The 14,017-nt window shown below is 41.3% G+C and overlaps 2 protein-coding genes across 3 annotated transcripts in view; one reads left to right on the top strand and one right to left on the bottom strand.

Moving 5' to 3' along the window:
• Positions 1-14,017, bottom strand: part of LOC308687684 (uncharacterized protein) — a 39,882-nt gene that overhangs the window by 4,051 nt on the left and 21,814 nt on the right. For both annotated transcript variants that reach the window (XM_081360394.1, XM_081360393.1), the window contains exon 2: positions 3,885-4,956. In XM_081360394.1, coding sequence (XP_081216520.1) covers positions 3,885-4,951 — 1,067 coding nt within the window. In that variant the 5' untranslated portion in view covers positions 4,952-4,956. The remainder of the gene's footprint in view (positions 1-3,884; positions 4,957-14,017) is intronic.
• Positions 10,150-12,257, top strand: LOC308695121 (E3 SUMO-protein ligase ZBED1-like; the record flags this gene model as incomplete). Its single annotated transcript, XM_081373106.1, has 2 exons — positions 10,150-11,571; positions 11,799-12,257. 2 exons carry the CDS (start codon positions 10,150-10,152, stop codon positions 12,255-12,257), a joined length of 1,881 nt encoding a protein of 626 aa, XP_081229232.1.

Below are 14,017 nucleotides of genomic sequence, written 5' to 3'. Positions count from 1 at the left end.
ATTACCTGACACAACATCAGGAAGATCAGGCTTTTCCTAACTGAGCATGCAACACAACTTATCGAGCAGGCTCTGGTCATTTCTAGGCTTGACTAGTGCAATGCTCTTCTGACTGGACTTCCATCATGTGCAACTAAACCTCTACAAATGATTCAACACGCTGCAGCTCGTCTTGTCTTCAACGAGCCCAAGAGGGCCCACGTCACTCCTCTGTTCATCTCTCTGCACTGGCTACCTCTCGCTGCTCGCATCAAGTTCAAGGGATTGACGCTTGTTTACAGATCTACAACAGGCTCAGCTCCCTCCTACTTTCTCTTGCTCCTACGAGTCTACATCCCTACCTTAAGCCTACGATCGGTCAACGAGCGACGTCTCGTGGATCCATCACAAAGAGCCAGAACGTTCTCATTCACGGTTCCATGCTGGTGGAAAGATCTATCCACCCTCATCCGAAATGCAGAATTCCTGACAACATTCAAAAGGCAGCTGAAAACCCATCTACTGTATGTGTGCACGCAGAGAAAACCATCTCTCAGAGAGAGTGCGAGTACTAGATAGTTTAAAATTGAGTGTAGTATCGCCACCTGCAGCGCACTTGATGCTTGCCTTGTGCAACACATTTTGAGAGATAAGAGAGAAGACGTGAGTTTGAGAGAGGCGTTTCTCTTTTACAACCGTCAGAAGCTCGCGAGGGTGAGCTGCTGGATGATGATGTGTTATCTCTTACATCCTCTGATCCGGCAGCAAGTGCTCTGCTGGCACCTAGCCCAATAGAGCAGGAGATGACTGATGAGGGTGAAGAAGAGGTACAACCTGAACCCTCACACACCCTCCCTGTCCCGCGAACTGTTGGGTGTTATGGAGCGCGCTTCAGCTACCGTGGGGGTGCGTGAAGGAAGGACCTGTTCGCGGCAGGTTGGATGAGCGGTTCCTTTCTGACCATGGAATAACCCATATTCTGCATGCATCTATCGTCAGCAGCGGGCAAACTAGGCTGATGTTAAGGGGATGCGTGAACGTGTATATCTCGCTGCTGGAGAAGCATTGACACTTAAAGCTCTGGCCCTGCCGGCAGGGCATACGCGGCAGCAGGTCAAGCCAACCTGCTAAAGGATTTGGACAAGGGTCAGGGTCTTTACCCTGATGCAGTGGATGAGCTGCACCGCACCACAGATCTGCCTCAATTGGAAGTTTAATGGCAGTGACGGTGGCCACAGAGAGACATCTGTGGCTGAACCTCGCTGACATCGGGGAGAAAGAAAAGGGTCTTCTCTTTGATGCCCCTATTCGCCATCTGAACTTTTCAGCACCTCCATTGAGATGGTGGTGAAAAAGTTCAGAGAGGCGAAGGCACAATCCGAATACACACCCAGAAAGCCAGGGGGGCCTGGGCTATCCCAGTTTGAGGATCGGAGACAGGGCCAGAGGTTCAGGATCGCCTCTTGCGCTCCTCCTCCTACAAAGTAGGTCGCAGAGAAGGCGCAACTCAAAGAAGAAGAGGAATCTGAGGGAGGTGATCCAACACAGGCACACCCAGTGTCAGTGAGGGATCCCCTTCCTCTTAGGGTGAATAACATCCAGCCTCACCTCTATTCTTCCTCTCCCCCAGGCGCTTCTTACATCAAGCCTGAAGCCTGGACAGATGATGATATTTTCCGATTAAACGGAATGCTTCTGAAGGTCCGGAGTCGGGTTTGGTAGCGAGTGCACCCTTTCTAGCTTTTGGGTGGTAGGCCTTCATTCGAAGAATAGAATTTAGGCCACCGCTCTATGAACAGCAGGATGATCTTGGTAGGTCTTTATATAAGGTTGTTAAACTTTAGACCTCGGCTCCCTGTTTAGAAAGTTTTAAGGGGTATGTTTGATAGGAAAATATTAGAATTAGGATATTAGGGCCTTCAGTTAGTAGCTTTTTTATAGGTAGGCTTGCATACCTTATCATAGACTTCCTTGTGTTAGAGTCATCAGGTTTACTGTATGTAGTTGGTGGTGCCAATCTTGGTCACCCAGTGATGTACAGGTTGGCTTCATCTCAGAGAAATCTCTAGTGAGGTGTTAGATTTTGGTGTATTTGGCCGAGCAGTGGTGTGGGTGGCTCGCCAATGTATTAGATTTCTCCAATACATAAAATAAGTAAGCTTGACCAGAGTTCTTGTGGGGAGAAGAATTTATTGAAGGTTTGTAGTGTAGCAGTCCTTCAGCAGCGATGTTAGCATGTCGCCCTTCAACAATCTTAACCCCAAAGTTCTGTGTCTTGAGACAGAACTTTGTACATAGACATAGCCTATGGGCTACAAACAATAGAAACCTGTTAGGACCTCCCACAGGAGATCGATCTAACTTGCTAATCTACTCTGAGCAATGCTGATTCTTTTTATTTATTCACACCAATCAGTTTTTATGGGCCATACATCTGAATGGGTCATTCATCTGTATGGGCCATTTGGCACACACCTTTGCAGACACAGACAGAGTGCATTACATCTGATACACAGTCACAATGTAAATGAATCTGATGACTGAAAATCTTTCAGAGGCCACCATGCATGAGAGCCTCAAACAGATTCTGTTTCACGTGAGAAGGCTACCTCCCATTTGGGGGTTTTCTCCCTAGGCCACCGTTTTGTATAAAGCTCCAGTTAGACCAACCAAGCATTGGCCCGCATCGGGCCACCTTGATAGCCACCTTGTATTTGTATAGCAGGTCTCCTCTCACTTCTGAGAGTTGGTTTGAGACTTTAGCTTGGAACTCAAATGTAAGATATTCAAGTGCCATCCCCACAAGCGATGCCGGGACATCCCTAGTAATGATCTTAGAGGATTGCCGAAATTGCAGTCTGTAGCAGGCATGACAAGCGGGTGTCAAAAACAAAGTTGCATAGCGCTATTTTTTCCGCTTTACCAAGAGCGCTAGAGCCCTGCACGGGCCTCAAATCTAGGCCCGAGCCCGGCCCTGGCCCGAGATGCTCAGGCCCTCGCCCGACCCGTGTCCGACAGCTCATCAGAATTATCAGCCCGAGTCCGACCCGAGCCCGTCAAAAACATCATTTGAAATAAATCAAAAACAAACTTGCAGGTTATCTTACCTCAAAAATGCACCACAGAACATGGCCATTCTTTTTTTCCAGTAGTTTCCAACAGTTAAACGAAAATAAAGTCCAATCAAACGAAAAACGAAAAACATCAGTAGTTTCCAACAGTTAAACGAAAATAAAGTCCATTCAAACGAAAAGTTAGAACAGTCTCTTACAGAGCATCGTGGAGAAAAAGAATAGCATCCACAGTGGAAGATTTTAACCCAGTCCTCTCTTCTATCACGCGCGATTTTTCTCTTAATATTCTCCATTATTTGCACATGAGGTGAATCGTTGGTTCCGCTGACGGGAAACCACCTGTGTGCGCGTGCGTGCGTGCGACTGTCATGTCAATCATATGTCAGTGTAATTATAAGATTATGAAAGTTATGAGATTATTAAATGTCTTTCTATGTTTGTTTTTCTATCGTCGACGTCAACTTCTCTTTTTTTTTTTAATTAATGTCTAAAAATATAAAAAGAAGGATAACTCAAAAAAGGCCCGAGGCCCGGCCCGCATGTGAACTATGACGTGAAAATTGGCCCGAAGCCCGGCCCTAGGGGCGTAAAAAAGTCGGGGCCCGTCGGGCTCGGGCTGAAATGCAGGGCTTTAAAGAGCGCCACCTACTGTCAGAGATTGAATGTGCATTTACTGCCATTATTTTGCATTGGTCTGAACAGACAAATCTCATGTGAATTTTGTGCCGAACATTCGTGTTAATGTGAAAATGTCCTGTCGCTCCTGGTGGCTTTTAGGAAACTAACTTAGAAGAGACTTGGTTGATCAGCATATAAAGATGAACTACTTACCGTGATTTCTGTGGTTTCTCCACTGTATGGATGTTCATGTGTAGCTCCAGGTGACTTTTAAAAGCGAAACTCTTCTTGTACTGATCACACGTATGTGGCTTCCCTCTACTGTGGATCATCTCATGTGTTTTCAGATTTGCAGACTGACTGAATCTCTTGTCACAGTGTGAACACTTGTAAGGTTTTTCTCCAGTGTGAATTCTCTGGTGCTGTTTTAAACTGTACGCTGTAGTAAAAGTTTTCTCACACTCAAAGCACATGTACTCTCTCACACCAGTGTGAACTTTCTCATGTTTATGTAAATTACAGCGCAGTGAAAAACTCTTTCCACATTCAGAACATGAATGCGGCTTCTCCTTTGTATGAACTGTCAGGTGTTCCTTCAGGTTTGATGCACCAAAAAAAGATTTGCCGCATTGATCACATGTGAACGGCTTTTCTCCGGTATGAACTCTATTGTGAATTCCAAGACTATGTTTGTGTGTGAAACTCTTTCCACACTGATCACACTTGAACGGCTTCTCTCCAGTGTGGATCTTCATGTGCCCCATAAGACTATTTTTTTGTCTGAAGCTTTTCCCGCACTGATCACATGTGAAAGGCTTCTCTCCAGTGTGGATTCTCATGTGCCCCATAAGATTATTTTTTTGTGTGAAGCTTTTCCTGCACTGATCACATGTGAAAGGCTTCTCTCCAGTGTGGATTCTCATGTGTGTCTTAAGGTTTGGTTCACTTGAGAAACTCTTTTCACACTGATCACATGTGTACGGCTTCTCTCCAGTGTGGATCCTCGTGTGCCCTTTAAGGGATGCTGAATGACTGAATCTCTCCCCACACTGATCACATGTAAAAGGCTTCTCTCCAGTGTGGATTCTCATGTGCCTCTTAAGGTTTGGTTTGCTTGATAAACTCTTTCCACACTGAGTGCAGGTGAAAGATTTCTTGGCTCTTCTTTTCTTTAAAAATGTCTTTTTAGTCTTTGAGCGACTCAAAGGTTTTTCTCCAGGTTTGACATGATGTTCCTCCTCCACTTCACTCAGTTCTTCACTCTCCTTGTTCACTTCCATCAGGTCTGAAATGAAAGAAAAAAATATATTTTTAAAAAATTGAATTTCAGTACATCAAAATAATTATGAAGAGAAATATGAAGTGAAATGACATGAGACAGCACTGATGTAAAAATTATGTAAAATATTATTAACTTTTTGACCTATTTTCATAAATTAATACATCCCTGAAACTTTCCATGAATGAGATGCATTGATCTTACAATTTTTTTTTTTTTTTTATATCATAGGCTAGGGCTGTGCAATTAATTGAATTTTGATTTTGGTTCCCAACGATCACCAAAATAGTACAATCGAGTAAAAACAATTATTTTGCCATGTTCTGTTTTGCAAGAACACTCTTATTTTGTCTTGTTTTCTGAACGACACGCGCACTTCCGCCCCTCCCGAAGCCATAAACTCTCTCAGCTTGAATGTTTAAACTGATAAGACTTAAAGAAGTGAAAATGATCAACTTTAGTTGCGATGCAATACTGGCCGATTGTGCAAGTGACAATTCTGTCATGTCCCGACTCCTAAACGCGAGAGTGTAGTTTTGACGCTTTTGACGAGACAGAGAGAGAAAAGACGCAGCACCACTGAACACTCACGCGGTTTGTGAAATTGCGTCTTTGCAAAAGTTTTAAAATGATAGATTTGTTTTTATAATCTGTGTGGATTAATTTAGGCTACTCATACAATCTACTTGCTAAAGTGAATCAATGTTTGTGGGGGAATTTCCTGCATTATAAGTGGTAGACCTGCAGGAAAATTAAAATACTTGAAGTATTATCTGTTATATTATTTATTTCAATAGTTCAAAAAGTACAAAAAATGTTCAAATTTCACATTTTTTAAGAATTGTTGAAAGGTGTCCTTTTAATAAATGCAACACATTCCCAAAGTCATGTGAAATAATCGTGTTACATAATCGTGATTTCAATACTGACCAAAATAATTGTGATTATTCCATAATTCCATAATTAAGCAGCCCTATCATAGGCACAAATATGCATAATTGCCTACGTCCTATTTAAAATGACTTATAGGCAATTATGCTATGAGGCTAACTGGCATTAAAAATATACAATAGTTCCATAATTTTTATACCAACATTTAGATTGATAAAAAATGCATTTTTCTAAAAACTTTTTACATTTTTAAGGGCTGGACTTTTCGTTGCATTGACTTACATTCATTAGGGCTGGGACGATACATCTATCTACCAATTCAATACTATCACGATACTTGGGTGTTGATAAAATATGTATTGTGATTTTTAAGAATCGCGATTCTAGAAGTATTGGTCAAGCCAACCTGAGAGGTGGGACTTTTCTCAGGCTTTATAGAGCATCTACACGAGAGGACTCTCTCAACCAGAGTCAAGGACAACATCGAGAGATTGTCACAATTTCTTCACTCAATGCAGAAGCCAATCAAAACTTCAACTATCGATTCACAGAACCATGGAGAACATCTTCAAAGATGTCCACTGCAAACGAGAAGTTGCAAGTAACTCGCATTTTAAAGAGAGGTTTAATAATAAGCGGTGGATGTCTCTTATGAGGTGCTTTGAAAGGTGAAAGCTGATGGTTCTTTTCATAGTTAATTAACTTTTCCATAGTTTAATTTCCTGCTTCTGGTTTCATTCTGTCATTTTTTACCCATTTTACCCATGTATGTGTGATTGTGTCTATGTGTGTTTAGAATAGTTGTGTTTTACAATTTCTGATCGTGTGAGACACTCAACAGTGTGCATACTATGAAATAGGGGAACATTTTTAGAAATTTTTCAGGGCCGATGCCAATACTGATTATTACAGATCAAGTAGATTTTGAACCGATAAATAGGCCTATGTCTTGTGTAAAAATGTAAATTAATGTCAAAATTAAGAATAACCAAGGGTTTTGACATACTTTCTTTAAATGCTTTTAAACATATCTTTAAATCTGATATTATTATTAATACTACTACTTCTACTACTACTAATAATAATAATAATAATAAGAATAATATGAAGATGTTTTTAGTACCGTTGCAGCCTGTGCAGCCTAGTGTTGTTGTTGTTGTGGAACACGTGTTCGACGCACGCTGCCCCTAGATTTCCAGCTTTACGATCAAAAAGTGGAAACATAAAAACATACTCCGTCATTTTGTTTACAGGACATCATTCAAACGGCAAAGTGTTTAAGTTACTGTTAATTAAAATTAAGGAAAACAAATATATTAATCTGAAATGTAAGAAATTAATTTTCAATTCATTCAGGTACAATTACCAAACATATCTCAAGGTCTTTTTGTCTTTTTATTAATTTAATTAATAAATTAACTATATAAACTATTGTCAGTGCACTACAAATAAACGGGTCATATGCCTTTACTTTATTAATAAAACTTATTTAAAAATACAAGGCTTAAGTAATTTATTTTCCTTTGGTGGTACAGCCTGAGACATGCACAAGCCTTCTGCATTTTTGTTTTGCTTTTCCCTCCATTGTACCAAACTCATACCGAAACCGTGATGTCTGAACCGAGGTATGAACTGAACCGTGACTTCTGTGTACCGTTCCACCCCTACTGTAGACTTTTAATTTAAAGGGATACTTCACCTCTGGAAAGATGAATGTGTATTTAAAATAGGTCATTTATGTAGAAGGAATGTGAAGAATTGTTTTAATTTGGAGCTTTCTAGACTGAGAAAAGCCAGAAAATGTATTTTTGGCTCATGTGGATGAAAGACACCAACTCCCAGAATGCACTTGCTTCGCTGCCCTAGGAGGCCACGCCTACTGGTAAGAGAGCGCAGTTTAAAACAAGGTTAGGCTACAAGTGAGTCTCCGTGAAGAGTCTGCCTGGGATTTCGGGATCGCCCAAAATGTCCGGGATTCGGCTTTTGCGTTCTACAGTCGCCATTCATCATGTTTACTGTGGCGAGCAGGACGAGGCTGACGGCCGCGGGAGAACGAGGCTGGTGGCGCCGGTCTCGCAACGGAGGTGCGGGAATTTTCTTAGCAATGTTAAAACGCACTTCAACCGATCACTTGTTTAGCGTTCATGTAAACACTACATTCAGATTCACCGATCGGAATGAATTCAGTTAGATTGAAACAAGAGGTGTGCATGTAAACTGCGGCGACCGCAGAAAGCAAAAGCCGAATCCCAGACATTTTGAACTATCTCGCCCGCCGGACAAGTCAGGGAAAAGGAGGATGGTAACCCCTACTTACTCAGCTTTCTCCTACTTACTCAGCTTTCTCCTACTACTCAGCTTTCTCCACAGAACAAGAGCCTGCTAGCTTAGCTTCCAAAGAAAGACGGCTGACTGTGTGTGCATTCTGTGCGTGAGATCCCACCCTCTATGGGCGGGCTGAAAACATGCGGAACAAAGCCTTCTACTGGCGATTTCTAATGACGATTTTTGCGTCATCGGAGGATTTTTTCCAGACAAAAAATACATAAATCTCTCCTCTCAGGGGGATGTGAGGGTGGAAAGCATGGTAATTCGAAAATACTACAGTTTTTCTACTAATACAAAGCTTAATGCTAAATCCTGAAGTATCCCTTTAACTGTACAAGTGCAGATTGGTCAAGTGTGAAATTTTGTCTATCTTAAGTAATTATTTGTGTTACATTCTTTCAAATAGAGGTTAAAAACAAGCACATATCAGCCAAATATTGGCCAAAATAAATTCGCAGCATTTATCAGCCATCGGCCAACACAGATTGCAAAAGATCAGCATCGGCCTGAAAAAAACACATATCGGTCGACCTCTAACACGGACTGTCCGTCACGCGTAATAACACTGTCATTGTTTTGTTATAAGCAAGAAAATGTAAATAAACATTAAGTTTAAAGTTACAGTAGATAAACCTGCTTTACTTTTAGTCAGCATTTCAGAATTCTAATGTGTTCCAGGATTATGCATTTCTTATGTGTTTCTATTTAGGTCATGTTCACTTTAAGATCGCATGGTTCTAAATGTCCTATTATGCGATCCGCAGTTCTGTCGCTCTACATAGGTCATCTGGTATAATTGAAACGATTGGCTATGAGCTAAGTACAGGCTCATTTGATAGACATTCGTAGAGCCCAATAAACGTCTCTGGGCATTCGTAAACCACTCCTCAAATACGAGAAAATTAACATATGGTTCCCAGACCACGTCTCAATGAGAAAGAGGTCTGCCAGGCTACGGTAAAGGTGCTATAATGACTAGGGCTGGGTACCGATTCGATACTTTTTAGGTACCAACCGAATTGCCTCGATACTATCGAGTATCGAAAAATGACTTGTTTTTCGGTACCAGATTTCGATACCTAAGGGGTTAACTCGTCAACGTCAGTGCTCAAACAAATACATGAAATGCACAACGACACACCTAAAGTCGCTCACGCACATACACGCAAACTCTACACACACGAGACGCGCGGAAATCTCCGCGCACATATTCATATGAGAGGCGCGCGCTCACACAAACTCGCGCACATACTTAATGAGACGCGACTCACGCGAGCACACACACACAAACTCTCCACGCACATAGTCCTATGAGACGCGAGCGCGCGCGCACACACAAAACCCTAAAGATGTGGATAAGTCGATCAAAAGTGTGGCTACATTTCTCCAGGCTCGATGCCAACAGCGCGCGATGCAGTATTTGAAAATAATTGCTGCAAAGACCGGTACCGCGACAGATATGATGAAGACCTTGACAGTGCACAGAGTAAACAAGAGCAGAAAGTTGCTTCGTCTTTGACTGGTAAATGAAGAGATACCTTGTTGATCACTCTGACAGTGTTTATATTGCAATAATGAACTACTGAATGTAGGCTACACTGCCGTTCAAAAAATTGTTGGTTAGTAGGGGTGGGGGAAAAAATCGATTCTTAGATGCATCGCGATGCGGACGATTCTGAATCGATTCACATATGTCCAAAAATCGATTTTCAAAAAAAAAAATATATATATATACTGTATATATATATATATATATATATATATATATATATATATATATATATATATATATATATATATATATATATGTATGTATGTATATATATATATATATATATATATATATATATATATATATATATATATACACACATACATTTAAAATAACGTAATATTGACGGAACGCAAAAGATGGAACTCTGAAGGGCGGAAGTGCAGTGGCCGGACCGTCTGTGGCATGCTCATAACAGAAACGCAATGATGGCTGAGCGCGAAATCCAAACACCCTCCTCGTTAAAAGCTGATGTGTGGAAATATTTTGGCTTCTATGAAGTTGAAGGGGGAAAGGAGCTGGACAAGAGCCACACTATTTGTAAGCTTTGTAGAATAAAACTAAAATATTTTGGAAACACGACAAATATGAGAAACCATATGACACGTTTCCACCCAGAGGAGGAAAAACCCCCGGCTGTACCGTTCGTTTCTGCCAAACAGAGGACTATCGAGCAAACAATATTGTTGAAGCTTCCACCCGGCTCGGAAAGGGCAAAGCGCATTACACAATCAATCGCAACTTTTATTGCCAAGGATTTGCGTCCATATTCAGTCGTTGAAAACCAGGGCTTTCGCGCTATGTTGCACACTTTGGAGCCGAGATACAACGTCCCATCTCGGAGATATTTTACAGACACAGCGATCCCCACACTCTACAACAAGACCAAAACTGAAGTCATGGAATCACTGAAGAAAGCGGGTAGGATAGCTGTAACATGTGATGCGTGGACATCCATTGCCACAGAATCTTATGTCACCGTAACTGCGCATTTTATTACAGATGAGTGGCAGCTAGCGTCTCATGTACTCCAGACAAGAGCAGTAAATGAGAGCCACACGGGTGCAAATATGGCTGAGCTGTTAAAGAATGTAGCAGAGGAATGGAAGATCACTAAAAAAGATTTAGTTTTAGTTACTGATAACGCATCCAATATGGCTGTTGCTGCTGAATTGTGTAATTTCCTGCACGTGAAGTGCTATGCCCACACGCTAAACCTGGCCTCTCAGCGTGCGCTCAAGTTGCCCACTGTGTCAAGGCTACTAGGAAGGGTGAGACGCATTTCTACGTATTTTCACCGCAGTACCACTGCAAAACACCAGCTTGAAGAGAAGCAGATTCTTCTTGGTCTGCCGAAACACAAGCTGAAAACAGATGTGAGTACCAGGTGGAATAGTGCGTATGAGATGGTTGACAGGTTTCTGGAGCAACAGCCTGCAGTCTCTGCTGCCTTACTGTCTCCTCAGGTAAGGAGAGGAGAGTCTGACATCTGCACTCTCACTGAAGCAGACATCTCAAATGCTGAGGATATTATCAAGGCCCTAAAGCCAATGAACGATGCAACTATTCTCATGTCAGAGGAGAGCAGCCCCACCATCTGTTTGATTGCTCCTTTGCAAGCTCAACTCATCCAGGACACGAAGGACAGTATTGGAGAGTCATCAATGGTCCGGGAGATAAAGCAAGCCATTAGTGGGGACCTCAGCAAGAGATACAAAAGCGAGCAAGAGAGAAACACTCTTTTCACAGCTTCTGCTCTGGACCCGCGATTCAAGGGCCTGCCTTTTCTTTCTGAGGAGGAGAGAGGGGAGATGTATGGAAGAGTGATTGCTGAGGCTGCATCACTAGAGGTAATTTTGCTATTTTACTTCATGTAAAATGTCACTCTGGGCTTATGACTTATGATTTAATTATAATAATAATAATAACAACAACTTCTATAATAATACAAGGTCAATATATTGTATAGAACATTTGTGTTTTGACAATTTTGTTCAAAATGTTGTTCAGATTGAAGATAATGATTTAAAAATGTAAGGCTTTTGTGTTTACCTTTTCTTCTCATTGTGTTTAACAGCAAGAGGTGAGAGTTGAAGAGGAGGAAACCCCAGAGCACAACACATTGAGGGAAGAAGACACCCTGAGCACTGAGGAGGAGCAATACCAAAGCCTTTCTAAAAAAAGAAAGTCATCATCTTCTCTGCTAGAGAATCTGCTGGGGCAGACCTTTACTGATGCTAGAGTCCAGCAGCAGCCCATGTCTGCTTATGCCAGAGCTGATGAAGAAGTTACCAAGTACCGTAGTGCTCCATCACTCCCTCTCTCTGAGGACCCTCTTAGCTGGTGGAGTAAGAATCAGATGATGTTTCCTCTGATTTCCAAGTTGGCCAAAAGATACTTGTGTATTCCTGGCACCAGTGTCTCTGCAGAGAGAGTCTTTTCTACGGCAGGAGATATAGTAACAGCACAGCGGAGCACACTTGCATCTGAACATGTAGACCAGCTCTTGTTCTTACACAAGAACTTACACATTTAATCTAGCTAAGCACATTTGCACTGCCACACATTTGCACAAGTTCATTGTGGCCTATTTTGCTACTGCAAAATGTTTATTTTTGAAAGATTATATTGCACATAACAGGAGGATGTTTGTTTGAAGTCCATTTTATGTTACAGATTCAGAATATGCTGAAGTTTGTTAGGCAAGGCAAGGCAAGGCAAGGCAAGTTTATTTATATAGCACATTTCATACACAATGGTAATTCAAAGTGCTTTACATACTATTAAAAATAAACAGAAGAAATAAGAATATACAAAACAGTTTAGAATAAAGAAACAAGAAAGAACTAAAAATAATTAAAACAGTTTAGAATAAAGAACAGTTTAAAATAAAGAAACGAGAAAGAACTAAAAATAATTAAAACAGTTTAGAATAAAGACTAAAATAAGACACAGTATAAACAGTCGGACAGACAGTGACACAGTGCTCATTCATTAAATGCAAAGTTAAACAGATGTGTTTTGAGTCTGGATTTGAATGTGACTACTGTAGGAGCACATCTGGTCTCCTCTGGAAGCTGGTTCCAGCTGCGGCTGGCATAATAGCTAAAAGCAGACTCTCCATGCTTAGAGTGAACTCTTGGAACTTCTAGCTGATGTGATCCTAATGATCTGAGTAATCTGTTGGGTTTGTATTCCGTGAGCATATCTGCAATGTATTGAGGTCCTAGGCCATTAAATGATTTATATACTAGTAATAATACTTTAAAATCAATCCTATAAGTAACTGGCAGCCAGTGTAATGACCTGAGTACTGGTGTGATATGTTCATATTTTCTGGTTCTGCTAAGAATCCTGGCAGCAGCGTTCTGTATGAGCTGCAAATGTCTTATGGTCTTTTTGGGAAGGCCAGTGAGGAGTCCATTACAATAATCCACCCTGCTGGTGATGAAAGCATGAACAAGTTTCTCTAAGTCTTGACTGGAAACAAAGCATCTAATTCTTGCAATATTTTTCAGATGATAGTATGCTGATTTAGTTATTGCTTTGACATGACTATTGAAACTAAGGTCTGACTCTAAAGACACACCAAGATTCCTGACTTGATTTTTAGTTGTTTGACCTTTAGAGTGAAGGTATGCGTTCACCTTGAGAACTTCATCTTTGTTTCCAAACACAATGATTTCAGTTTTGTCTTTGTTTAACTGTAGAAAGTTTTGGCACATCCAGCTGTTGACTTCATCGATGCATTGGCACAGGGAGTCAATGGGGCTGTAATCGTTAGGCGATAGGGCTAAGTAGATCTGTGTGTCGTCTGCATAGCTGTGGTAAGCGATTTGGTTCTTTCTCATTATTTGGCTCATTGGGAGCATATACAGGTTGAACAGGAGTGGCGCAAGAATTGAGCCTTGAGGGACTCCGCATGTCATGGGCGTCCACTCAGACTTATGGTCACCTATACTCACATAATAACCTCTCCCATCTAAGTATGACCTGAACCATTTTAGGACTATCCCAGAAATCCCCACCCAGTTTTCCAGCCTGTCCAGAAGTATTTTGTGATCGACAGTGTCAAATGCAGCACTGAGGTCGAGTAGAACCAGCACTGATAATTTGCCTGAATCCGTATTTAAGCGAATATCGTTTATTATCTTAATGAGCGCCGTCTCTGTGCTGTGGTGCGGTCGGAAACCAGATTGAAAATTATCAAAGTATCCATTTGAGTTTAAGAATTTGTTCAGCTGGTTGAAGACAACTTTTTCAATGATTTTGCCTGTGAAAGGAAGATTTGAGATC

Source organism: Scardinius erythrophthalmus (assembly GCF_964197995.2).
Source record: "Scardinius erythrophthalmus genome assembly, chromosome: 1".
Lineage (NCBI taxonomy): Eukaryota > Metazoa > Chordata > Actinopteri > Cypriniformes > Leuciscidae > Scardinius > Scardinius erythrophthalmus.
This window is presented reverse-complemented; position numbering and strand designations above follow the sequence as displayed.